At 40.9% G+C, this 27,382-nt stretch overlaps 1 protein-coding gene across 1 annotated transcript in view; it reads left to right on the top strand.

Annotated features, from left to right (window-relative positions):
* The window catches only part of XRCC4 (X-ray repair cross complementing 4), a 197,022-nt gene that overhangs the window by 23,883 nt on the left and 145,757 nt on the right, over window positions 1-27,382 (top strand). The window contains exon 3 of the mRNA XM_008162002.3: window positions 3,541-3,716. Coding sequence (XP_008160224.2) covers window positions 3,541-3,716 — 176 coding nt within the window. The remainder of the gene's footprint in view (window positions 1-3,540; window positions 3,717-27,382) is intronic.

Here is a 27,382-nt window from a genome sequence, read left to right as displayed (position 1 = left end):
GACAATGGCTTTAAGAACAGACTTCCGGAAGCAGAAAGGGGAGGTGAGGATAGGTAGAGGTGGACAAAGCAGGCATAAATGGGGACCAAGCTCTATCTGGTGTTGCTCAGTGGTTAAAGCATCTGCCCAAGCAATGAAGGGTTGTGGGTTTGATTCTATGCGGAAGGCAACCAATCCATGTGTCTCTCATGTCATGTTTTTCTCTCTCTCTCTCTCCCTCCTCCTTTTTCTCCTCTTCCCCCTCCCTTCCTCCCTCCTACTCTCTCTAAAAATCAATGGGGAAAAAATATCCTCAGGTGAGGATTAATAGGAAAAATAAATGGGGAACAAAAGAGACTTTGCTTTGGGTGATGGGTATACACTGTAGTGTACAGATGATATTTTGTTGAGTTGTATACTTGAAATATATGGAGTTTTGTGAATCATTGTTATTCCAATAAGTTCAGTTAAGAAAAAGAAAGATAATTTTCTTTCATATGTTTTTTCTTCTTTAAAATGAAATATTCCACAATAATCAATGCAGCATTCACAGATGGGGTAACATAAGAGGATATCTAAGATGTTATTATCTGAATCTACACTCTATAGATTTCATTTTTGCCTCTCTTTAACTGTTGTATCCCTGGTGCCTAGAATAGTGACTGGCACATACTAGAAGTTCATGAAGTGTTTTTAAATAAATGAATCAATAAATTCTATTAAATATTTTCAGATAGTTTTCATTTTAATGAAATTTAGAATACTTTTAACTATGTTTTATCAATGAGAATCTATTTTTATTTTCTTTTGTGTTTTATAAGTTTGTCAATAGCTGCATTAAAGATGGCTTCTACAGATTTTCATTTCTCTGTGAATTAATTGCAAGTCTTTAAAATTATCCAATCACAAAATGTGAAATTACTAGGAGCCCAATACACGAAATTCATGCATGGGAAGGGTCCCTAGGCCTAGCCAGCAATCAGGGCCGATCTGTGGGGCGACTGGCGGGGAGATTGGTGGGCGGGTGGGGTCTCTGCTGGCACCTGCCTTGGCTGGCCTGGGGTTTGCAGGCTGGGGGCAGATCCTGTGTTGAGCGCCTGCCCCCTGGTCATTAGTGAGCATCATAGTGACCGGTCGTTCTACCAGTTGTTCTGCTGTTCGGTTGATTTGCATATTAGGCTTTTATTATATAGGATTCCTCAATTAGAAAGCATTTGTCTTCTTATTTGTAGATTGTTTCTGAAGGGCTAGTAGGGTATTTAAAAGGTAAATAGATTTGATAGTGATGACCATCTTAAATATGCATCTGCTTCAGAGAGAAAAATTATGTGAAAATATTTTAGAAACTGTAAAAATCACAAAAGAATATAAGATATTTTTACTCTTACCTGTCTTCAAAGGCTGCATTGAGACTCATTTCAATATTAGACTTATTATAAAAAATTGCTCATGAAATATATATGGATCTCTTCCTTATTGCCTGTTATGGGGTTTCCAGATACTTGTTAGCACACAGACGAACATTATGAAAAGCTCTTGTATTTTCAGGGATTCTTTAATCAAGAGTTCATTGTTTTCTGTAATACTTCATATTAATGTTTCTCAGTATCATGGAAGAAAATAGTTTATACCATATCTCATATCTCTGCCTTATGTCCAAACAGAACAACCAGAGAGACATAAATATGAATCATGGCTTACTGACGCCATGACCCTAGACTATTATTTGATCTCACTGCGCCTTGATTTTCTCCTTTGTAAAATGAAAATAATGTCTATCTTTCAGTGTTATGAGGAATGGGATAAATAAATGTAACCTTTAAATATAAAAGTATAGAATTGATGGTCTTGCATCTTTGTGGTAGCTTAATTAGACACAGAAAACTACCCAATTGCACACTCATTCCAAACAAATGTAGATTAAACCTTGTAATTTGAAAAGCAAACAGATACAAGATACATCACAGCATTTGAATGAAGAAAGAGAAATCCCCAGGTGCCATGTATAAGGAGATAGCTGAAAACCAGAGTGGTTAATGGCAACAAAAGCTTGACTATATAGGTTCATTGAATATCTGAACTAGGTACATATTTGTCTAGATGTCTGTGATTATAATATTTGAGTGTGATATGATGTTAAGACTGAAGGCCTCTTAAGGAATTGGAGCTGAGCTCTTTATATAAAGAAAGAAATCTGGAAATGTTATGTTAATTAAATCATCTTGAAAAAAACAAAAAACCCCCCACTCAAACTACATTCTAGTTGGGGATGCAGCACAAAATCAGTCAAGAGATATAAATGAATAACCCAACAAAAATAAGAACCTGAAGCCTGTGTTATGTTTGGGTAGGAGGGTTTAAATTTGAATTCTTTGTCTCACATGTAGAAACCAAGTTAAGAAATTAATTTTCAAAATTGGTCCAGAACAGTGACATCTATAGGGACTGACTCCAAGGCAGGCAAACCAGCAGTTTTATTTAATACCACCTGTACTGCCCAGAGCTCTGGATGCTCTGGCTATAGGAGAGCCATGCTGAAACATGGCCATGCAGGAAAGTAGAAAAGCATAATGAGAATTTGTAAGCAGATAGAAGAAATGGAATTTATACCCAGGAAATATGCATAAAAACTGATATGAAAGAGATTTAAGTATTTTTAAAGCCTTCAAATATTTAAAAGGAGGGTGTGATAAAACCAGATTATGACAAAGAAACAGAGTATCTAAAATTGAAAATATATTTATTGAAGTAAATATCCCTAGGGATGAATAAAACCTGAGATTTAAAAATACCTAGGTGAGAAAACTGGAAGCCAGGTCTATAATATAGTGTCTGCCTTAGAGGAAACACTCTATAATTATTAGTTCCCTTCCTTTTCCTTCCTCATCACTTCACCTTTTCTGTTGTTGGCACATCTATAATAATAAAAGTATAATATGCTAATTAGACCAGACGTCCTTCCGGATGTCCTTCCATCCGGACAAAGCTGCATTGGGCAGGGGCCCAGGCAGAGGTGGCAGAAGCCCTGGGTGCAGCACCGGGCGGGGGCCAGGGCCAAGGCCCTTGCACAAGTTTCGTGCATCGGGCCTCTAGTACTGAGATAAGAGGAATAACTCCACTTTTACTTTAATTTGACTCTGCTTATGTGAGTGAGAAATAAATAGACTGCTGATTATTTAATCTCTTTAATAATCGAAAGATGTAGTAAAATACTGAGCTTATAAAGATTATAGGAAATTATTTCTCTGGCTATGACCTTGGAGCAGGTACATAAGATAGTCGTTTCTGTGGTATTTTACAAGGCATGCATTTCATCTGAGAAGAGAAAGAAGGCAAGGAATATAATACTTTCAGATAAGATCTGAAACTAAATGCATTTCTCAAAAATTGTGAGTTTAGTTAAAAGGTATAATTTGACTTAAAAAATGTATGGTGTGGGGTTTTATTTTACTTTTTGTTTAAATTTTTGCTACATAAGTGATAAGTTAGTAGCAACAACTAAAGGAATATGTTCATATGTTTAGAAATTTATTTCAAAACTTTTTATTAATGTTTCCATAGTTTCTGAATCAGCAATTTCCCAAGAAGCTGATGACATGGCAATGGAAAAAGAGAAATATGTTGATGAACTGAAAAAAGCATTGGTGTCAGGAGCAGGACCAGCAGATGCATACAAGTTTAATTTTTCTAAAGAGTCTTGTCATTTTTCCTTTGAGAAAAACCTGAAAGACGTTTCTGTAAGTAATACTTTCCAAAATGTGGTAAAATGTCAGAGCACATCTAAGGAATTATTGAAGTAATTAGCGTATTATTTTCAGAATACCTCAGAAATAAAAATTTGAAAAGTATGTGGTTTCCAAGTTGGAAGAATGCTTCGAAGTTACAGTCAATGCTTTATCTTAATGAATTATGAAAAATAATTACTGGAAAATGTGTTTAGTTTTTAAAGCTTTAAGTAAATATTTTAGAGATAATTACATGAAGGAGCAGTTCTGAAAAGTGAGGTCAGAAGGTTTAGACAATTGAGACAAGGTCTATTGAAATACATTTGGGGAAATACTGATTTTAAGAAAGAAAATAATGTATTTATCTTGGAATATTTAATAATTATAACTTTTCTATTATCAGAATGTATTTGGAATTATAAAATGATATAATTAAGTGTAGTAGAATTTATAATTAGGAATTAAGATGTTTTATTTATATTATCAAGCTTAGAAATATTAAAATAGAAAGAAATAATTCAACCCCAGCTTTCCAAAGCTTACATGCTTTACAGACAAGGATATCTACTGCTTGTCCTGCTCAGTTCCTATACCTCAGATTAAGACCGGTGATTTAATTGATCAAAAGTATTATGCTTACTGTTTGTATATTTTACCCAAGTTTAAGGGATAATTAGAGATTAAATTGTTTGCATTTGTCCAGTGGTTTATCAATCAGAAATGAGCTCTGTAATAGAAGAAAAGGAGGGCCATCTTTATTACATTAAGTTTAAAGACAGTTACTGACAATTTGTGTTAGAACTAAATTGGTTTAAAAATTATTTTAAAAATTCTTTAACTCAGATAGGAATTTCATCAATTAGAGAAACATTTGAAGCAAAAAATTGAATCACTTTTTTCCAAATGTATATTATCATTTAGAAAATAATACAGAGACTGGCATCAGTAATTGCTTCTATTTAGAAGATATATACTTTTTTTTAAAAAATATATTTTATTGATTTTTTTACAGAGAGGAAGAGAGAGGGATAGAGAGTTAGAAACATCGATGAGAGAGAAACACCGATCAGCTGCCTCTTGCACACCCCCTACTGGGGATGTGCCCACAACCAAGGTACATGCCCTTGACCGGAATCGAACCTGGGACCCTTGAGTCTGCAGGCCGACGCTCTATTCACTGAGCCAAACCGGTTTCGGCTAGAAGATATATACTTTTAAAATTAGCTGCCAATGTATGTAAGTTCCAATAAATTAAGTACTTAAAATAGGTTAAATAAGAAGGTTTAGATTGCCTATACAGTGTTCTTCCTGTACAATTCAATGACTATCTATACTGTACAATTATATATATATATATATATATATATATATATATATATATATATGTGTGTGTGTGTGTGTGTGTGTGTATATACACACACATGTAGTATATAGATAGATAGATAGATAGATAGATAGATAGATAGATACTAGAGGCCTGGTGCACGAATATTGTGCACCAGGGGGGTGTCCCTCAGTCCAGTCTGCACCCTCTCCAATCCGGGACCCCTTGGGGGATGTCCGACAGCCAGTTTAGTTCAGATTGCTGTGGAATCGGACCTAAACAGGCAGTCGGACTTCCATCTCACATTCCAGGACTGCTGGCTCCCAGCTGCTCGCCTGCCTGCTTGATCACCCCTAACTACTTCTGCCTGCCAGCCTGATTACCCCCTAACTGCTCCCCTACCAGCCTGATTAACACCTAACTGCTCCCCTGCTGGCCCGATTGCCCTCAAATGCTGTCTGCCAGCCTGATCTCACCCCCAATTGCCCTCCTCTGCTGGCCTCTTGGCCCCCAACTGCCCTCCCTGCTGGCCTGATCACCCCCAACTGCCCTCCCCTGCAGGCCTGGTCCCCCCCAAACTGCCCTCCCCTGCGGGCCTGGTTGCCCCCAACTGCCCTCCCATGCCGGTCTGATCTTGCCCCCAACTGCCCTCTCCTGCAGGCCTGGTCCCCCCCAACTGCCTTCCTCTACTGGCCTGATTGCCCCCAACTGCCCTCCTCTGCCGGCCTGATCTTGCCCCCATCTGCCCTTCCATGCTGGCCTGATCACCCCTAACTGCCTCTGCCTGCCTGATCACCCCAACTGCCCTCCCCTGCCAGCCTGATCTCGCCCCCAACTGCCCTCCTCTGCCGGCCAATTTGGTTCTGATTGGTCGGTCTCTATGCCAGTCAGTGTCAAAAGCTCCGTCTCCTAGGCAGCCATTGGTTCCTCACAGTTCACCCAGATTTGGTTCTGATTGGCCGGTTTTCTTGCCAGTCAGCATGAAAATCTCCACCTCCTAGGTAGCCATTGGCTCCTCACAGTTCACCAAGATTTGGTTCTGATTGGTCAGTTTCTATGCCAGTCAGCATCAAAAGCTCCGCCTCCTAGCCACAGCAACCTAGCGCTGACTGCAGGACTGACTTCTGGTTGGTCGAGCCTCAAGTCGTTGTGGATGTAATGGACCCAGGGTTTTTATATATTAGGATACACACACACACACACACACACACACACACACACACACACTATAGTACTGTAGATGGTATCTTCTAATATTTTGAAGTAAATCATTGTCAAATTTGGAGTAATGCCATTTCTCATTCAACATTCCCATTCAGTTTGTAGGAAGTAAATAACATTATTTTATGCAGCCCATTTCTAGATTTCATGTGTTTTGTATATACTAAAGTGGAACAAATCCCATATTTGTGAGGTACCTTTGAAAGCTGAAAGGCTTTTGGTATCTTCGACATGGTGAAAAGTGAGGTTTGGTACATTGGGCATGGATGGAGAACTTGCCATGCTTGGCTGTACATCTGGTTTTGTTGCTTCTGTGAAGAAAGAACTTCAAGTCCTCATGACTCATGTCTTTTTCAATTGGCTTGGCATGTATCGGCATCAGAAATGGTGAGAGTAATCCAGAAAGATACCACCCTGAAACTAACCAACTCTTTCAGAGCCAAAGCCTTTTAACCCCTACAGGTTTTAAGAAATGGAAACAGGTTTCTTAAGAAATGGAAACAGAATAAGAGATTCCCAGTAATTGAGAAGTGTATGGTTTCCTAAAGGATATGTCTTAAATCACTACATTTTAGTTTAGATAGCAGCCTCCTTATGTATTCATTTATTAACTTGCTTATGGGAAAGAGAAAGGCTATTCTCAGAGACAAGGAGGAGTTTATTCATGGCTTGGCTTACTTGAGAGATATTTTTGGATATTTGAATGAGGTAAAACTTTCAGTTCACAGTTCTGCAGTCAACCTAATGGATACAGATGAAAATCTCAAGTCCATTTGGACAAACTGCCTTGGGAATCTTCCAGTGCTTCAGGATGTGTTTCTGCAAATTGAATTTCAGAGTTATAGTATCTCATAAATTCATCTGCTGGCAAAAATTTGCAGACAATTGGAAACATAGCAGAATACTTTTTAAGGTTAATTATACTTTGGTGACCTAAAAGTTTAAATGGAGTTTGTAATCCTTTCCTTGGTGACACAGACATCTGATTATTGCCAAATATGACCTCCTACACTTAGAATAAAAGAGAAGAATGAATGTAGATTCCACTCAAAAGGTTGCAGTGAATTCTGGTGTTTGTTGACATAAGTTTACTCTTTCATGGCTAAATATATTCCATGAGTTCCAAGTATATTTGCTACCAGAGTCATAATTCTAGGAGTCCAGGTTTTTAAGCATTTGTTGCCATAATTCAAGAAGATTTATGCGTCTAATTCTGTGTTGGTAATCACTACACAATATAAGCATTTTGAATATACAAAGTCATACAAGACATTTGAAATTTATATTCGTATCAAATTTTCTTTTTTTAATCTTAAAAAATAAAATAGCTGCTGATTTTTATATTAAAAACTGATTTAAAAATTTATCTGTGTTTTATCAGAGTGAAAGAATTGTCAGTTTACAAAGCAGCAAAATATTAATTTTTATTGATGAAAGTGGAAAAGAGAGAGGACAGAGAAGAGAGTAACATCTATGTGAGAGAGACATCCATTGGTTGCCTCCTGTATGTGTCCTGACTGGGGGGCCAAACCTGCAATCCAGGTATGTGCCCTGACTGAGAATTGAACCTGTGACCTTCTGGTGTGTGGGAGGATGTTCAACCAACTGAACTATACCAGCCAGGACAGCAATTAAATGTTTTAAATGTTTAATGTATATGTCGATGTTTATATACATTTTGGGAAGTGGGGAGTAGGTGCATAGTTTTCATGAGATTGCTTTTGAATTCAACACACCCAATATTTCATTTATGCTCTAATTGGATTTTCTTTATAGATAATATAGATCAGGGGTCCTCAAACTTTTTAAACAGGGGGCCAGTTCACTGTCCCTCAGACCATTGGAGGGCCGGACTATAGTTTAAAAAAAAACTATGAACAAATTCCTATGCACACTGCACATATCTTATTTTGAAGTAAAAAAACAAAATGGCAAAAACACCCGCATGTGGCCCACAGGCCCCAGTTTGAGGATGCCTGATAAAGATGCTTTTATTTTAGCTTAATTCCCATTTGGATAAATGTTGAATGACCTGCTAGGCACTTAACTATTTTTCCCTGTACAGTTCAAACTTTTGGGACCATCACCAGTGCTCTTCAGTTGGCAGTAGATTGTGCTAGATGAAAGCATACTCTAGTGCCCTCATTGGGAGCTCATTATCTCTTCTGTATAAGTGCTCTCACACACTCTGGAGACTATTCATGGTCTTTGTGTCATTGTTTTCCTTCTGCCTTTCACAATTCATACTGATTTTACAGTAGTATATGCTTTGTCATGCAAATAGTACATCTTAATGTCTTCCTCTTCCTTTTTTTGCTTTCATAGCTTGCTTGTTTCTTCAGAAAAAAAAATTTCATTCAAGAGCAACAAAGAAAAAAAGACCTAATTATTTTTTATAAGAATAGCCTTGGGCCGAAACCGGTTTGGCTCAGTGGATAGAGCGTCGGCCTGCGGACTCAAGGGTCCCAGGTTCGATTCCGGTCAAGGGCATGTACCTTGGTTGCGGGCACATCCCCAGTGGGAGTTGTGCAGGAGGCAGCTGATCGATGTTTCTCTCTCATCGATGTTTCTAACTCTCTATCCCTCTCTCTTCCTCTCTGTAAAAAATCAATAAAATATATTAAAAAAAAAAAAAGAATAGCCTTGGGCTCATCATTTAGCTTGCTTATACCTCTGTTTTCTCATCTATAAAATTTCAAAGTGATTTCTTAGATTTAGTTTAGGTCATTGAAAATACTGTGGTTTTTATTTCTAAAAATTACCCTAATGAAGGAAAACCAGGAGATTCGAAGGAAAATTAACTATGACAAATAAATCCACACGCGCTCGTGCACACACATATACTGCATAAACACATACACGAGAACTGACTACAGGTCTCTATTAGAATTCTGGTAAAGTCTTTTTGTATCTCCTTGCCTTTCGTCTCCCCTACCCCCACCATCAAATATTGGCGGTTTAGGCTGAAAATTTTATGATGTGAATTTCATGGAGGTTTGTTGTTCTCTGATGTAAAAGTCCAAATTGGCAGTCCTGGACTAATATGATGGCTTTATGATGTTGGAGGCCTAGGCTTCTTTAATCATGTTGCTTTGCCATTTTTAGCAGGTCGTTTTAATCTCATGGTCCAGATGGCTGCTCTAGGCTTCACTGTTATGTTCACCTTTCAGGCAAGAGGACCAAGTGAAAGAGAAAATAAAGAGTCATGTCCCTTTTCTTTTAGGCTTTCCCCCTAAAATTGCATGCATTACTTTTGCTCACATCATATTGTCCAGAACTAAATCACATGGCTTCACCTAGCTACAGGGAAGTCTGTGAAATGTGATTTCAACTCTGTTCTATGCCCAGAAATCTCCATTGTATATAGAGTGGAAGGTAGATTTTGAGGGACAACTAGCAGTTTTTGCATGTTAACATTAGGGAAGATTGAAACATTCAGAAAGGTTTACTTTAGTTATTACAAGGATATTTCCCTAGTATTTTTTATTACAAATCTATGTTTCACTCATATCTTAATTTTTAAAAATATTCAACATATAGGCTAACTGTAATCACTATATATTGTAACTTTATTTTAAAAGTGGAAAATGCATTCTAAGTTCAAACATCCTCCCTACATTTATTTAACTTACATTTCTCATATATATAAATGAGGTAAAATAAATTAGCCAAAAGCAGCTAAAGTTATTTTTAAAAACAGCAGTCCAAAATCCTATATTACTGCCATGTGTCCCTGTGGTTTAGGGGACTTTAAATTCAAATGGCGATTTCCAGATGAAATATCAGAATTGGAGCATTTATTATGGTTCTCTGCCAAATACTTTGTCAAAAATAATAATGACTTTCAGGTTTGTGGGAGTATGGGTTGCAAATGTGTTGTTTGAATGCCTAAAAAAGAAGTTTTAGTATTCTTTATTTCTATGGTAAAAGTATTTGTATACATCTGCCATGTTTGTATGAAACACTTTATAATTTCCTGACCTTTTTTGAATGTGGGAAGTAAATTAGTAGTGTAAGTGATGCAGAAATCCTGCACTAAGCATGTATTTTCTAGTTAAGCCATAGAAAGGACTCGAATTATTGCTTTAAAATTATTTTTTAGTTATACTATTTGGCTTTGAGAACATATCTTAAATATTCTGCATAGTCTTGTACTGAAAAAATAATGCTGTTTTAATCTCTTTGAGAAAAAAATTAATTGGACATTTTGTTTACTTCTGTATGGGCCTTGTAATTCTTTAAGTATATTTTATACTAGAGGCCCGGTGCATGAATTCGTGCATTGGGTGGGGTCCTGACGGCCTCCAGATCGGGCTGATTGGGCTGGGCCTGCCAGGGGAAGGAGACAAGGGAGGTTGGCCAGCCGGCCCCACCCCTGATCGGGGTGATGAACTCCTTTAGCTTTTTCTTGTCTGTGAAGCTCTTTATCTGGCCTTCTGTTCTAAATGAGCTTTGCTGGGCAGAGAAGGGTGTGGCAAGAGATATTCAAAGTGATGAAGAGCAAGGACCTGCAGCCAGGGTGACCTTCCTTTTGAAAGGACACAGCTGCTCTGGGGGCCGAGGGTTCGGTCTCTGTGAAACCCCGGTCAGTCTTTGCATTGGGCGAGTGGAATCGCTGAGGCCTATTTGAGAGTCGCCAAGGCTGGGAGCGTGATCTCAGAACAGTTAAAAACACATTCATCAAAGGATGTTATGGGTTCTCTCTCACCAAAAAGCCCACGCATGTCTGTGCTACACCAACAGGGCTGCTTTAACACTGAAGCCTCCATCTGCAAGTCCACCCACCTCCGGGAGCTGGTGGGAGGTTGAAAGTGGCTGCGTAGATGAGGCCGGTGCCAGGCGACCTGGCAGGTGTCAGCAGCTCATCTGACTGAGCTCCGGGCGCAGGGAGATGGGCTCTGACATCACCACTGCGCTGAGGATTTGACAGCATCAGCAGCGGCTTCAGAGCTTGTTGCTATTTTGTTTTATTTTTATTTCCTCTTCCCTTTAAACCTCTCCAGGTTGTGTGTGTTCGAGAGAGGAGCAGCCTTTGCAGCCTCCTTGGCAGAGAGCACACCTTCGATCTGGGTTCACATGCAGCCGGACAGAGTCCTGTTTAGAAACCGTGTAGGTCTTGCATTATTTGCGCTATTACCGATAAAGAGGGTTTTAGAGTCTGGCACGTGAATATGTTTCCTGATTATCCACGAGGGCAGGAGGCCGAGTGCAGCCACAGGCACAGCCACAGTACTTCACTCACTCACAGGCCTCCGTGCAAGGGCTGCGATGCAGGCGCTTTGCACACAGAGGGGGCGGGGGAGCAGGGTCGGGCAGCAAATGCAGAACACGGCCATCGAGACCCTGCTTTTCCCAGACCTTCAGACCTTCTGTCTCAGTCCCGATCTTCCTGCATCTTCCTCTTGAGGCGGATTCAGGTTTCTGCAAGACAAGATGCTTATTACACACTGTTTCTCTGTGTGGGTGGTCAGCATGGGGTTCCTGAATCAGCTTCCTTCGGCATTGTGGTGGGGGTGGGGGGGTACAGCATGAAGGTGTGAACACAACCCATGTGGACTCCTCACTAAGCGCCTTCTGTATACTTTCTGTATACCTGGCGGGCATCTCCTCTCAGAAGGGTGCTGACAGCTCAGTCGCATGCTCTCAGTATCTGCAATCAGCAGGTGTGGGGCCTGATTGGGGGCGGGGATAGCAAAGGGGAGGGTTGCAGGAGGTTGGGTGAACCAATGGGGCCAGATCAGGCTTGTTGGCTGCCACAGTGTGTCAGCCACCAGTCGTATTGGTCTTTCTGATTGTTCTGCCATAATGGTCACTGGGCTTTTATTTATATACTAGAGGCCCGGTGCACGAAATTTGTGCAAGGAGGGGGGTTGTCCCTCAGTCCAGCCTGTACCTATCCAATCTGGGACCCCTGGAGGGATGTCCAACTGCCCGTTTAGGCCCAATCCCGGTGGGCAGTCGGACATCCCTCTCACATTCCAGGACTGCTGGCTCCCAACTACTTGCCTGCCTGCCTTCCTGATTGCCCCTAACCGCTTCTGCCTGCCAGCCTGATCACCCCCTAACCACTCCCATGCCAGCCTATTTGCCCCCAACTTCCTTCCTCTGCCAGCCTGGTCACCCCTAACTGCCCTCTCCTGCAGGGCTCATCACCTCCAACTGCCCTCCCTTGCAGGCCTGGTCCCTCTCAACTGCCCTCCCTTGCAGGCAGGGTGCCTCCCAACTGCCCTCTCCTGCTGGCCATCTTGTGGTGGCCATCTTGTGTCCATATGGGGGCAGGATCTTTGACCACATGGGGGCAGCTATATTGTGTGTTGCAGTGATGATCAATCTGCATATTACTCTTTTATTAGATAGGATAGAGGCCTGGTACAGGGGTGGGGGCCAGCTGGTTTGCCCTGAAGGGTGTCCCTGATCAGGGTGGGGTTCCCTTGGGGCTTGGGGTGGCCTGAGTGAGGGGCCTGTGGTGGTTTGCAGGCCAGCCACGCCCCCTGGCAACCCAAGCTGAGGCCCTGGTATCTGGACTTTATTTTCCTTCTACAATTGAAACTTTTAGCCTGGAGCAGAGCCAAGCCTGGGGCTCCCTCCGCAGCGGCAGCCATTTCTGTTGGGGTTATAATTGAAACTTTGTAGCCTTAAGTGGAGGTCTGGGCCTGGCCAGGATGTACGGAAAGCTTTGCTTCCCCTGTTGCCGGGGGCAACCCTGGCCTGCTCTCTCAAGCTCCATTCTGCTGCCATTTCTGTTTGAATTTGTTTACCTTCTATAATTGAAACTTTGTAGCTTGAGTGGAGGCTTAGGCCTGGCAAGGGCAGGCAGAAAGCTTGGCTTCCTCTGTTACCTAGGAAACCTTGCTCTCTGTGGCTGTAGCCATCTTGGTTGGGTTAATTTGCATACCCGCTCTGATTGGGCGTGGCTTGTAGGTGTGTCGGAGGTATGGTCAATTTGCATATTTGTCTATTATTAGGTAGGACTAGAGGCACGGTGCATGAAATTCGTGCATGGGGTTGTGTGTCCCTTAGCCCAGCCTGCACCCTCTCCAATCTGGGACCTCTCAAGGGATGTCCGACTGCCCAAGTAGGATCGGGCCAAAATGGGCAGTTGGACATCCCTCTCACAATCCAGGACTGCTGGCTCCCAACTGCTCGCCTGCCTGTTTTCCTGATTTCCCATAACTGCTTCTGCCTGCCAGCCTGATCACCCCCTAAGCACTCCCCTGACAGCCTAATTGATACCTAACTGCTCCCCTGCCAGCCTGATTGCCCCTAACTGCCCTCCCCTGCGGGCCTGGTCACCCCTAACTGCCCTCCCCTGCAGGCCTAGTCTCCCCAACTGCTCTCCCCTGCAGGCCTGTGTCTCCCCCAACTGCCCTCCCTTGCAGGCCTGGTCCCTCCCAGCTGCCCTCCCCTGCTGGCCTGATCATCCACAACTGGCCTCCCTTGCAGGGCTGGTCCCTCCCAACTGCCTTCCCCTGCTGGCCATCTTGTCATGTCCACATGGGGGCAGCCATCTATGACCACTTGGGGCAGCCATCTTGTGTGTTGGAGTGATGGTCAATTTGCATATTACTCTTTTATTAGATAGGATAGAGGCCTGGTGCACGGGTGGGGGCCGGCTGGTTTGCCCTTAAGGGTGTTCTGGATCAGGGTGGGCGTTCCCTTATGGCGTGGGGTGGCCTCAGCGAAGGGGTCTGTGGTGGTTTGCAGACCGGCCATTTCCCCCGGCGATCCAAGCAGAGGCCTTGGTATCTGGGGTTTATTTATCTTCTATAATGGAAACTTTGTAGCCTTGAGCGGAGCCAAGCCTCTTGCTTACTCCATGGCGGCAGCCATTTTTGTTGGGATTTATTTATCTTCTATAATTGAAACTTTGTAGCGGAGGCCAAGGCAGGCCAGGGCTGCGGGAGTTTGGCTTCCTCCATCTCTGGGGACAACTCAAGCCTCCTGCTCTCTCCAGCTCTGTGGCTGCCACCATTTTTGTTGGGATTTATTTATCTTCTATCATTGAAACTTTGTAGCCTTGAGTGTAGGCCTGGGCCGGCCAGGGCGGCAGGGAAGCTTGGCTTCCTCCATTGCCGAGGAAACCCAAGCCTCCTGCTTGCTGCAGCTCTGTGGCCGAAGATCAAGGAAAGGCACCAGTCCCATCACCCCGCTGCTGCAGCCACTGCCAGTCACTGCAGCCACCAAGGTGTTTTCATCAACACGGACTCCGGTCCCTTCACCATGAAAAAATGACAACTTTCTTTAGGCATTTTCAATATGTGTCTTTCATAGGATATGACATTTCTTTCTTTCTTTCTTCCTTTCTTCCTTCCTTTCTTCCTTCCTTCCTTCCTTCCTTCCTTCCTTCCTTCCTTCCTTCCTTCCTTCCTTCCTTTCTTTCTTTCTTTCTTTCTTTCTTTCTTTCTTTCTTTCTTCTCACTTGAGGATACGTTTCCATTGATTTTTAGAGAATGTGGAAGAGAAAGGGAAAGATAGAGAGAAATATCAGAGTGAGAGGAACACTTTGATTGGTTGCCTCCTACATGAGCCCTGACCTAGGCCCCAGCCAGAGAGGAGCCTGCAACTTAGGTACATGCCCTTGATCAGAATCTAACCCAGACCCTGCGGTTGGCAAACCTAGGCATTATCCACTGAGCCAAACCGCCTAGGGCAGGTTATGACATTTCTTAGACCTCCAGCAGCGGACCTTCGATTTTTTTCTCCAGGAGTGTGGTGGAATAGCCCTAGATTACCTTTTTGGATTCTTATACCCAAGTTACTAAGATTATTACCAGTGGCATACAGGGAGCTTAGCCAATGAGTGGTCAGAAAAGGTGTTTCCTCTGTAGTTCACACCTATCTCCGGCTCCACCCCTGCCAAGGCCTAAAGCCTCAAGCCCTTGGCAGGGTCCCCCAGCTGGCTGGATCTCTAGGCTCCGCCCCTGGCCAAGGCCTGAAGCCTCTGGCCGAGGCTCGGGCCCTGGGCAGGGACCCCCAGCTGGCTCAATCACCCGGCTCCACCCCCAGCCAAGGCCGCAAGCCTCTGGCCAAGGCTCGGGCCCTGGGCAGGGACCCCCAGCTCGCTCTGATCGCCTGCAGAGGACCCCCAGCTGGCTCCTATTGCCCGGCTCTGCCCCCAGCCAAGGCCGCAAGCCTCTGGCCGAGGCTTGGGCCCTGGGCAGGGACCCTCAGCTAGCTCCGATGGATAGACTCCCGGCCAAGGCCAGCAAGGGCAGGCGGAAAGCTTGGCTTCCTCCATTGCTGGGCAAACCCAAGCCTCCCTCCTGCTCTCCGTGGCCACAGCCATCTTGGTTGGGTTTATTTGCATATTAGCTCCTGATTGGCTGGTGGGCATAGCAGAGGTATGGTCAATTTGCATATTACTCTTTTATTAGATGGATAGATAGATACTGTTCTATGGAGAGTGCTTATTTTTGTTGATGTGTGGAAATGCCTTATCCTTCAAGAAGTTTTCACTTACCTTCTCCTTTTTTTCAAAACTGTTCTTGTCTTTCTTGGTATTCTTATAGGTTTTCTGTATTTTCCAATTCCATTTAAATCAAATACTTGGGAACTTGTAATTGTCATATTTCACTCTTTTACTGTGCTTAACGTTGGAAATGACCACTATGTGTCATACGTTATGCTACATACAACCCTGATGATTTTCTGAACTAGATCCTGTTATCATCTCAGTATTATGGATGAAAATTAGCTATTATAGAGGAAACTAACACTCAGTAGTATATAACTTATCCAAATCCAAACAGCTAGTGAGTGGCAGGGCTGGGGTTGAACACAAGTGATGTGACTTCAAAGCATATGGGCTAACTGCTGAGCTATATTTAACGTCTCTTAATTTTGTATATAGTTAATGTGCTCAAATTTATATTGAATTGATTTACTAAAGTTCTATGGCATTACAATATGCCATTTGTGAGGTTGGGAGGGTCTTGGCTAAGGGAGCAGCAGTAAAAGGAAAGAGTCCTTGAGAGACAAATTGCACATCTACATGCAGTCAGGTACACTGAGCTGTATTGGCCAAGTTTGTAAGGCTCTTTGAAGGTTTGTCAGGGTAAGCCTCCTTGTATTTCAAGAAACAATCCTTAATTCTGATTACATTGGCAAAAGGAACCCATTCTGTACGTGGCTCCTGGTTAAATGATATCCGAGACACCCATTTCCTTTGTACGTTGTTTCACAATTATTATTCAGAGATCCATCTTTGACCTCATTTTTATTTCTAAGTGGTAAATATTAGACATCATTACAATTTCTTTCAGATAAATTACTTGTTTAAATAGTTTTCAGAAATCCTTGAGTAGCATAAATGTTTTTCAATGGGTTTGTCAAATTGGTATCCAATGGTAATGATAGTTTCTATTATATCAGCTGATCTTTCCTACTTGATGGCCCTTAAATATAGAGGTTTGAATAGTTATCAGTAACAGAATACTTTGTGATGAAAATGATAAACTTTTTTTTGCATATTACTATATGGGCTCTTTATAACCCTATGGAACAGGTATAATTATTTGTTAGGGTGATTCAAAGATTAAATGATTTGTTAAAATCCTCTTCCAGTGCTGTTTTTATATTAGGAGAATCAGTTTTATTAGTGTTGTTTTTTAAACAATCATTATACTAAAAATACTTAAGAAAAGTAAAGTCTGTTGTACTTATAATTGAAATGAAAATAAAGAAATATAATATAAAACCACTAAGTTACTTAATTTTAAAGGTATTCACTACTTTATATCACAAGTTCATCCAACTTGATTAAATTATCCTCTTAGTTAAAATAAAGACTGCTAACCCTGGATGGTTTGGCTTAGTAGTCAGAGCATCTGCCTGCAGACCTAAGGGTTGCTGGTTGGATTCCCTATCAAGGGCAAGTACCTGGGTTGCAAGCTTTATCCCCACCCGTCAGGCGTTGGGGTGCATGATGGAGGCAACACATTGATGTGTCTCATCCATGTCCCTGCCTCCTCCTCTCTCTCCTTCTCTCCATTCTCTGAAAAAAAAAAAAAAAAAAATCAATGGAAAAAATATCCTGGGTTGAGGATTAACAACAACAACAAAAAAGTGCTGAAAATAAAACTTTTAATATTATATTGTGGGGTTGATATTTTACTTTTTTTTCTTTTTTCTTCTTATTCCTTCTTTTAATCCATATGTTCACCTGGTATCATTTCCCTTCAGCCTAAAGAAGCTTCTCTAATATTCCTTATAGTGTAGGGCTTTTTTTTTGCAATGAATTCTCTTAGTTTTATTTTTTCTGAAATTTCCTTTATTTTGCCTTCAATCTTGAAGAATCTATTTGTTTGTTTTCAGGGGGAGGGGGACAAAGGAATCTGGATTGACATTTTTTGTTATTTTAGGAATTTCAATATGTTAAGTTCTTTTTTTAGGTCTTTGTTATTTCTGATGAGAAATTAGTGTTCTTATAGTTTATAATTCTCTTGTATGTAATATTTTCTCCTGTCTGCTTTTAATATTTTGTCTTTATCTTTGTTTTTCAGAAATTTGGCCATGATATGCCTATGAGTTTAATTTAAAAATACCTTTTTTGTAAGAGTTCCTGAGTTTCTTGAATTTGTAAATTTATGCCTTTCACTAAAATTGGGAAGTTCTTGTTCATTATTTCTCAAATATAGGAATATATATTCTTATTCTTTTTCTTCCTTCTGAGATTCCACTTCAAGGTTCCTGAGGCTCTCTTCATTTTAAAAATCCCTTTTCTCTGTTGTTCAGATTAGATTATTTATATTCATATTCAAGTTTATTGTGGTTTTTTTTTATCTCAATCCAGCTATTTTGAAAAACTTACTAATTTTTAATTTCTAATATTTCTATTTGGTTCTTTATAACTTTTATTTTTCCAATGAGCTGTTCTATCTTTTAATTTATTATGATCATATTTTACTTTAAATCCTTGATTATAGTTATATTAGCTGATTTAAAATCTTTGCTCATTTCAACATCTGGATAAAATATGCCCCTTTCCAATGATATATGGGATATAGCTTTGATATGTTTTTGTTTTTTCATTTCTTGAGAAATTTCAGATTTTGTCCTGGACATTGTGAATGATATATTATAGAAAGTGGATTCTCTTAGACACATTTGAAGAATATTGACTTTTTTGATGTGTTTGTTTTTTAAGTCAGTTAACTTGGCTATCCCCCAACTTCAAATTCTGTTTCTCAGCTGGTGGGAAATATCAGGTCAGTTCTTTTAACCTGAAGAAGGGTGCTTGGAATCTGACTCTCACATACTTGGTTTAGAAATTAACAAGAGATTTGAATAGTTTATCCATATTAGAGTTTCCCTTCTCTGGATCTATCCTTTCCAGGTTAAAAGCCATAAAAATGGAAATCTTATTCAGTGTGAGCCCCTTGTTTTCAGATTCATCCTACTTTAACTTTTTTTGTGTTTTCAGGTATTTTAAAAAATAATTTGTTTAGAGTTTGTAATTGTCATCTATGTGATCATATCCTAAGAGAGCTGTCTGACCAAGACTAGAAGCAGAGATCTGTACTTAGCGTTTAAGCTCTTCAATCCCTTATGATCTCATGGCTTTTCTTATTTCAACAAAAGTATGTTTATATTTCTGATCTTTTTGTTTGTTTGGAAATTGTGCCCTGGCCTAATTCCTTAGAATCAGTCTTTCTAATGTCCTAGTTTGTGCCTTGTCTAATTAAACTCGTGCCTATATTTGAATAGTAGAAAATTTGCAGGGAAAGTGAATAGCAGTATTGAGGTATTGACATTCAAAAGAGTTTTATGAAATGAAACTAAGCAAAGGACCAGTTAGGCTGAACCTCAGGAAAAAGTATCTAATGGTGAGATTTGTGAGACTAAACAGTCTGGCAAGGGGACTTTCACTGAGCTATGTCAAACTGAATTGGAAAAGTCAGAGGAAAAACAGGTAATAAGTCCAGGTCATGTGTTGGCAGATGGCAGTTTGCATGATCTCATGGTTATCTTTCTCAGTGTGGTCATTAGCAGGAAAGCCCTTCAGGTTGTACATTATTAATATGAGTTTCTGAATTGGATTGGCAAAATGGACTTCTTTAAAAAGCTTATAATTGATCATGAAAATTCTCCTGGAAAGGAAAAGAAATAGTGTATTTATTTTTATATGGTTCTTCATAAAATTCCATGATAGGCCTTGAATTGTCTTGTTTATCACTGCATTCCCAATATCCAGGTTACTGCCTGGCACATAAAAGGTATTTAATAAGTATTAGTATTCCTTGTACTTCTATTACACTTTTCTAAATAACAGTACACTATCAAATGGGTGTCAGTTATTGAAAATGATAAGTAAGGTTGATTTTTTCCATTATTTATCTTATTCTTTTCTGTTTCCCTTTTCTCCTAAGTCCAGAATCCTGCATTTAGGTGTACTTTGTCATTTGGGTTATTTGGAAAAAAAAAAAATAAAGGAATATATATGTGTATTTTTAAATGTGAAATATACTGCAGGAGAATAGAATATCAAAGTTATTTGCTGGAACAAAGAATATTATTCAGATTGGTTAATGGTACCAGAATTGAAGTGTAATAGTTCTGACTTTGAATTCTGGCTACATATTATATTCATTTGTAACTTTTGAAAACTTTCCTAACTTCTCTGATTTATCACTTCTAAAAAGTGTGGATAATTAATATCTATTTCAAATAGTAAATGTGAATTTAAAATGAGATTAATATATAAAATTGTTTAGCTTCATCCCAGATACACAGTAGACACTCAATAAATGATAGCTATTATTTTATGACTAGAGGCCTGGTGCACGACATTTGTGCACTGGAGGGGGTGGGGGTCCCTCAGCCGGGCTGTGCTCACCAGCTGTTAGCCTGGCTTCTGGCTGAGCGGCGCTCCCCCTATAGGAGTACACACTAACGACCAGAGGGCAGCTCCTGCATTGAGTGTCTGCCCCCTGGTTGTCAGTGTGTGTCATAGTGACCGGTCATTCTGCCATTCAATCAACTTGCCTATTAGTGTTTTATTATATAGGATGGCTATTCTAATTATTTTAATCTTTGTACTTTCTTCTTTCTTGCTTTTTAGATGATTTATATTTTAATATGGGACTAACTAATTGCTCTGTGACCTGGAGCCTTTTTGGCTTAACTTTTGATCCTTAAATTGTTTATGACTTGAATAATTGAATTAACTCAGAATTTCTCCCTTGTAAAATCTCTGATTGGTGGGAACTTCTTAGAGCATTGTTCTTCAGTGTACTCTGGGGCTGCTTGCATGGTTCACTGGAAGACCTCCAGTAATAGTATGAGTTTGTGAGCCAGATTTAACATTGCTTACCTGTTCATAGCCTCAATCTTCAACTTTCAGTAAACGAGAATGTAAAATAAGTCCTTAGAGATATGTTTATGTAACTTCACATTTTAAAAATACTCATTGAGTGCCCACTTTATATAATGTATTGTGTGAAGTATTTCCTTTAGGTCTATGAAGAGTGAAGGTATCAGTGAGTGAATGGCTTTTCCTGGAAGAGATAGCTTAATTAGGACATTCAGTATAATAACAATAATGATAATAATAATTATTAATAATAATAAATTGTATCAAATATACTCCAAATGAAGAGATATGCTTTTTAACAGAGTACCTAAGCTGCAAAAATTTCAGTTCCAACCAGCAAAAAAAAAGTTTTATATTTTATTTTTGCAACATTATAAAGTTAATAGTCCTATCCAAAACAAGAACTTCATTAAGTCAGAATATTGAAACACAATATACAGTGTATTTTGTATTCAATTATTAGATCACATCACTTATATGTTTATATTACCATATCATCCTATATAATAAAAGCCTAATATGCTAAGTATCTGGTTGTTCGTTCAACCAATCAAAGCATAATATGCTAATGATATGCTAAGGCCGCTCAACTGCTCGCTATGACGTGCACTGACCACCAGGGGCAGACAGTCAATTGGTCGACCAGTCGCTATGACATGCACTGACCACAAGGGGGTAGATGCTCTGACCGGTAGGTTAGCTTGCTGCTGGGGTCTGGCCAATCAGTGCTGGACACACCCTGGAGCCCTCCTGTGGTCCCTCCCCGGCTGGCCAACCTCTCTATCCCTCCCTGGCCTCAATTGTGCACCAGTGGGGTCCCTCAGTCTGGCCTGCGCTCTCTCACAATCCAGGACCCCTCAGGGGATGTCGGAGAGCTGGTTTCGGCCTGATCCTGCTCAACGCAGGAGCTAACCCCTGGTGGTCAGTGCCGCTCAGCCCGAAGCCGAGCTCACAGCTGGCAAGTACAGTGGTGGTGGTGGGAGCCTCTTCTGCCTTTGTGACAGTGCTAAGGATGTCTGACTGACAGCTTAGACCCACTCCCCATGGGGAGGGGACCTAAGCCGTCAGTCGGACATATCCTGGGGGTGCCCAGACTGTGAGAGGGCACAGGGCAGGCTGAGGGACCCTCCCCCAAGTGCACGAATTTTGTGTACTGGGCCTCAAGTATATAATAAAAGGCTAATATGTAAATCAACTGAATGGTGAAACAACCGGTTGCTATGACACGCACTGACCATCTGGGGGCAGATGGTCAATGCAGGAGCTGCCCCCTGGTAGTCAGTGTGCTCCCACAGGGTGAGTGCCGCTCAGCCAGAAGCCAGGTTCATGGCTGGTTAGCGCAGCGGCTGTGGCAGGAGCCTCTCCCGCCTCTGTGGCAGTGCTAAGGATGTCTGACTGACAGCTTAGACCTGCTCCCCATGGGGAGGGGGCCTAAGCTGTCAGTTGGACATCACCCCAAGGGCTCCCGGACTGCGAGGGCACAGGTCGGCTCAGGGACCCTCCCCCCCGACCAAGTGCATGAATTTTGTGCACCGGGCCTCTAGTATATTTATATTTTCATTTCCTATTGCTTTATGTATCCAGCAGAGATTTCCATCAGTTCACTAATGGTTCTTTTTATGCATCTTGAAATGTGAGAGTCTTCTTTCTACATGGTGAATGGATTTCCCTCTCCCAAATCTAAACTTGGTCTAACATTAAGACCCAGTACTTTCTTTTACTTTCATTTTGGCTATTACAGATAATAATAACCAGGGAATTATATATTTTCCATTTTTCTTATTAGTTTTCATTTTCTTATGTATCAAATGAACCAACTCCCCAGGAGTTGCATCCTCTCGAAATTCTATTGGTAACTTGTACCTTTAGTAGTAATTGTAGCATAGCGGCTACTCCATACCATGAGTGACCATGTGGCCACCCAGGAATCAAAGATTCCTCATCCCTTGACGTTTCATTATTTTTCTTCCCAAACCACACGTTTCTGTGAGCCAGGTTTGTTCTGGCTAATCCCACTGATTAAATGAAGTTCCTGGACTGAATTCCAACATGAGGGTTGGGGGTGGGGATTGCCCACACACAAACAGACAATTCTCTAACCCCAGCAAAGTGTCTAAGAATTCAACTCTATTCTGACACTTTCTACCCAGAGATAGCATCAGATTCCATAGGTTAAGCATTCAGTACTGTAAGACTCCCCCAACACACACACACTTTAGGCACCAGCCATGCATGAGTCCCAGCTCTTCCCTGCTCTTCTAACCAACTGGCTATAGATTGGAGGTGCCAACCATCACTCCAACTCATAATGCAAATGGCAAGTTCAGGCTGTTACCTGCACTTGTGACCAGCTGGCTATAAATCAGAGGTTTCTACAACCCACTCCCTGGGTTTGATTAATTTTCTAGAATGGCTTACAGAACTCTGAGAAACGTTACTTACAGGTTAATTATTAAGGGATTCAAATCAACAGCTAGATGAAGAGATACATAGGAGGAGGTCTTGAACAAAGGAACTTTTGTCCTCTGTGGAGCCTGGGGCCCAGAAAGGTGTCCCATGGGAGTGTTCTGGTTCCTGAATGTAGAAGCTTTCTGGAAAAAGGACCAATGAGCGGTCCTCCTGGGTTTTATATGGAGTCTTGGTTATATAGTCATGATTGACTAAGTCAGTGATTTTCAACCAGTGGGCCACAGTACACTGGTGTGCTGCAAGAACTTTTAAAACATGCAATACCTGACTATTTAGTCAGGGGCACTGACCTATTTTCTCTTAGATTGCCATATAAAAAAATGACAACAGCCAACACAACAATAGCTGTCCCATGTGAATGAATCAAAATTTTACCTTTTTTTTGGTCACATTGGCAAAAAATATATATTTTTTGGTGTGCTGTAGAATTTTAGTAATTACTTTATGTGTGCCATGATATGGAAAGGATGAAAATCACTGGACTCAGTCATGGCCATTGGCAGTTAAACTCAACTTTATGTCATTTTGTCCTCCTTAGAGATCTGGGGTGAAAGTTCAGAAACCTCTAATCATGTGGTTGGATCTGGCAATATGTCTCAACCCTTCCATCAGGTCTGAAAGTCACCTAAATTAACATAACAAATGACATCTTTATCACTCTCAACACTTATAAATCCCAATGGTTTGGGAAGCTGTGAGCCAGGAATTTTGGAAGAAGACCAACAATATAAATGTTTTACATTGTGTTCTGCTGTTCATGGAGTTTACATTGGGCTCTTGTTCTTTTTAGTTAGTCACATATAGCTTGCGTTCTTTAAATGACTGAACTATGTTGAAGTATGTTGCATTAACTTACTACTAGTCCACAGTATTTTTATTTTTGAGATACAGGAAGTATATGTAATGGATATGTCATTACATATTAGACTTTGTTACATTTTATACTTTAATAGTAGCATAATGATTAAAGGCATCCTTAAAGCAAAATGAATAATTCATTCAAAACAACAAACTCCAAATATTTCTAACATTCTTAATTATAATTATTGCTCTCCATTTAGTCTTTTGAAGCAGTGATCAAAGAAGCTGCATTTCTGGGTGACTCGGTATTTTGAAATATTCACTCCCAACCAAGGTAATATTTCATCAAAAGAGATGATGTTGTAAGAACTGATTTATAAATGCACTGATATGCTAACTCACTAAGCTGCTATTTGGCTGGTTGTAAGTGTTCAATAAGGGATCACTTTTTTAGGGTTTGAGTAATGAGCACAGAAGGTGTTGTTTATTTCCATTAAAATAACAGCTTGTTTGGTATATTGTGCTAACCCAGCTGCAAGGCTAAAATGCGCCACCCACGGAGAGTCCAGTGAGTACTTACTGAGGCTTGGCTACCTAAGCTGCTGCCACCTAAGCAAACAGCATTGCTGATTTTGTGACTTAGTGCTTTATCTAAGTTACATAAGTTAGAAAGAAACGAATCTTTCCAAGTATATGAGCTGCTAGGATTTTATATTAAAAAGTAAAAATAATAAAATCAGGAAGAATCATCTTTGATATAAATTTAAAATCTGATAATTAAATTGAATCTTAAATGGTAATCAAATTATAATATTTTCTTTAATTTTAGTATGACAAACATCTTATTTTAAATACTATCTAAATAACTTTCTGTGTAAAGCTATTATTTTTAAATAAAATATCTGTATTATCTGTCTCCATGTTTTGCCACTACAGTGAAATTTCTGAGAATATTAAAAAAACATCTCTCACTCTGATATCAATTTTATTGAGTATACTTGAATAATACATGTTCATAGCAGTCTATCGTATGGAGTTAAGTGTTTTACTTTGCAAAGGAAGCCTCTTGGTGTTAAAAGCTTCCTAAGCAGAATTTGGTAGATCAAGGTTTGAATGATAATATTACTGTGTGGTCTAATATATAATGTTTGGATAGCAGAGGTCACTTGGAGTTCAGAGTGTTTCCCAGGTACTTTAACTGACTGTTCAATTAAGGGTAAAAAAGCCTGCTCAAAGATGAAGTTATACTGTTTCAGAAAACATGGTGCATTGAAGACTTATGTGAGGGTTCAACATAAATACACACATACACACACACACACACACACACGTCCTTGCATTGATGGTATATGAACAATAAGAAAGATTGTTGGGCTTGTGTGCTATGAAATTTAATCCAAAAATATATCCTAACTTTTTGCAAATTTATTCTTTGGCCTGTCACGCAGCTGTAAATTAGTGCAGAATATTTCTAGGATTTATTGTGGCTAGAATTTTTCCTCCATGATAAAGATAAACATAATTATTCAGGAATTCTGTATTTGTATAATTCATAGTCTGCTGGTGAAGAGGGTTGTTTTTTTTTATATTGAAGTAAGTGTCTTATTATAAATTGAGCTTGTGTGTTTTTCAATATAGCAAGTTTTTAAAAAAAGATTTATTTAAAATAAGAGCAAAATTCCTACATAACCATTCTTATATAAACATAAGTATATAGCACTGTTTAAGTGTTTTATTTGCCTATGGCTCTCAACAAAGAGAGTGGTAGATTAAGTGAAAATGAGTTAGTGTAAATCGTGGTGGATTATTTTACAACTAGAGGCCTGGTGCACAAAATTCGTGCACGGGGTGGGGGTGTCCCTCAGCCCAGCCTGCACCCTCTCCAATCTGGGACCCTTGAAGGTGCCAATCTGGGACCCTCTCACAATCCAGGACTGCTGGCTACCAACTGCTCGCCTTCCTGCCTTCCTGATTGCCCCTAACTGCTTCTGCTTGCCAGCCTGATTACCCCCTAACCACTCCCCTGCCAGCCTGATTGATGCCTAACTGCTCCCCTGCCAGCCTGTTTGCCCCTAACTGCCCTCCTCTGCAGGTCTGGTCACCCCTAACTGCCCTCCCCTGCAGGCCTGGTCCCCCCCAACTGCTCTCCCCTGCAGGCCTGGGTCCCCCCCAACTGCCCTTCCCTGCAGGCCCGGTCACCCCCAACTTCCCTCCTCTGCCGGCCTGGTCACCCCTAACTGCTCTCCCCTGCTGGCCTGATTGCCCACAACTGCCCATCCTTGCAGGCCTGGTCCCTCCCAACTGCCCTCCCCTGCTGGCCATCTTGTGGTGGCCATCTTGTGTCCACATGGGGGCAGAATCTTTGACCACATGAGGGCACCCATCTTGTATGTTGGAGTGATGGTCAATCTGCATATTACTCTTTTATTAGATAGGATAGAGTCCTGGTGCATGGGTGGGGGCTGGCTGGTTTGCCCTGAAGGGTGTCCCAGATCAGGGTGGGGGTTCCCTTGGGGCATGGGGCAGCCTGGGTGAGGGGCCTGTGGTGGTTTGGAGCCCGGCCATGCCCCCTGGTGACCCAAGCGGAGGCCCTGGTATCTGGTATTTATTTATCTTATACAATTGAAACTTTGTAGCCTGGAGTGGAGCCAAGCCTTCTGCTCACTCCATGGAGGCAGCCATTTCTGTTGAGATTGATTTACCTTCTATAATTGAAACTTTGTAGTCTTAAGCAGAGGCCTAGGCAGGCCAGGGTATGTAGAAAGCTTGGCTTCCTCCATCGCCGGGGAAACCCAAGTCTCCCTCCTGCTCTCTTCGTGGTGGCTGCAGCCATCTTGGATTAATTTGCACACTTGCTCCTGATTGGCCGGTGGGCGTGGCTTTGTGGGTGTAGAGGAGTGATGGTTAATTTGCATATTACTCTTTTATCAGATAGGATTGTAGTGGAGGGCTAAATGTTAGAGTCATTGCCTAAGGTAAAGGTTGAAAGTAGTCAAAATTATCCTTGAAAGTCCTTTAACCCTTTGCACTTGCTTGCTTTTTTCTCGAGCTGCTACCGATGCTAACCGTGTCGAGTCACACTCGACATCCGAGTGTAAGAGGTTAAATTGCCAATAAGTATAATATTCATGGCACTATTTACCAATAAGTTCAGAACAAGCAGTTTTTCCTGTAGTGATAAAAGACATTGCTGTTCTTTTCACTGACCACCAGGTTAAAAAAAAAAAAGTCACCCTTAATTTAGGTGCTATGTTGTACCAAAAATATTTGTTTGTACACTTTTTGTAAGCCTATAGAATTTACATTGCTTATACTAAGTATGTATATGATGTAACGTCCCTTACTGCTTGTGGTGATGGCCTAAGGCAGTGGTCGGCAAACCACGGCTCATGAGCTACATGCGGCTCTTTGGCCCCTTGAGTGTGGATCTTCCACAAAATACCACGTGCGGGCGCACATGTACTATGTGATTGAAACTTCGCGGCCCATGCGCAGAAGTCGGTTTTCAGCCTAGGTGAGTCTATTTTGAAGAAGTGGCGTTAGAACACTCAA

This window comes from Eptesicus fuscus, chromosome 4 (assembly GCF_027574615.1).
Source record: "Eptesicus fuscus isolate TK198812 chromosome 4, DD_ASM_mEF_20220401, whole genome shotgun sequence".
Lineage (NCBI taxonomy): Eukaryota > Metazoa > Chordata > Mammalia > Chiroptera > Vespertilionidae > Eptesicus > Eptesicus fuscus.
Note: the sequence above shows the minus strand (reverse complement) of the source record. Positions and strands in the feature narration are given on the sequence as shown.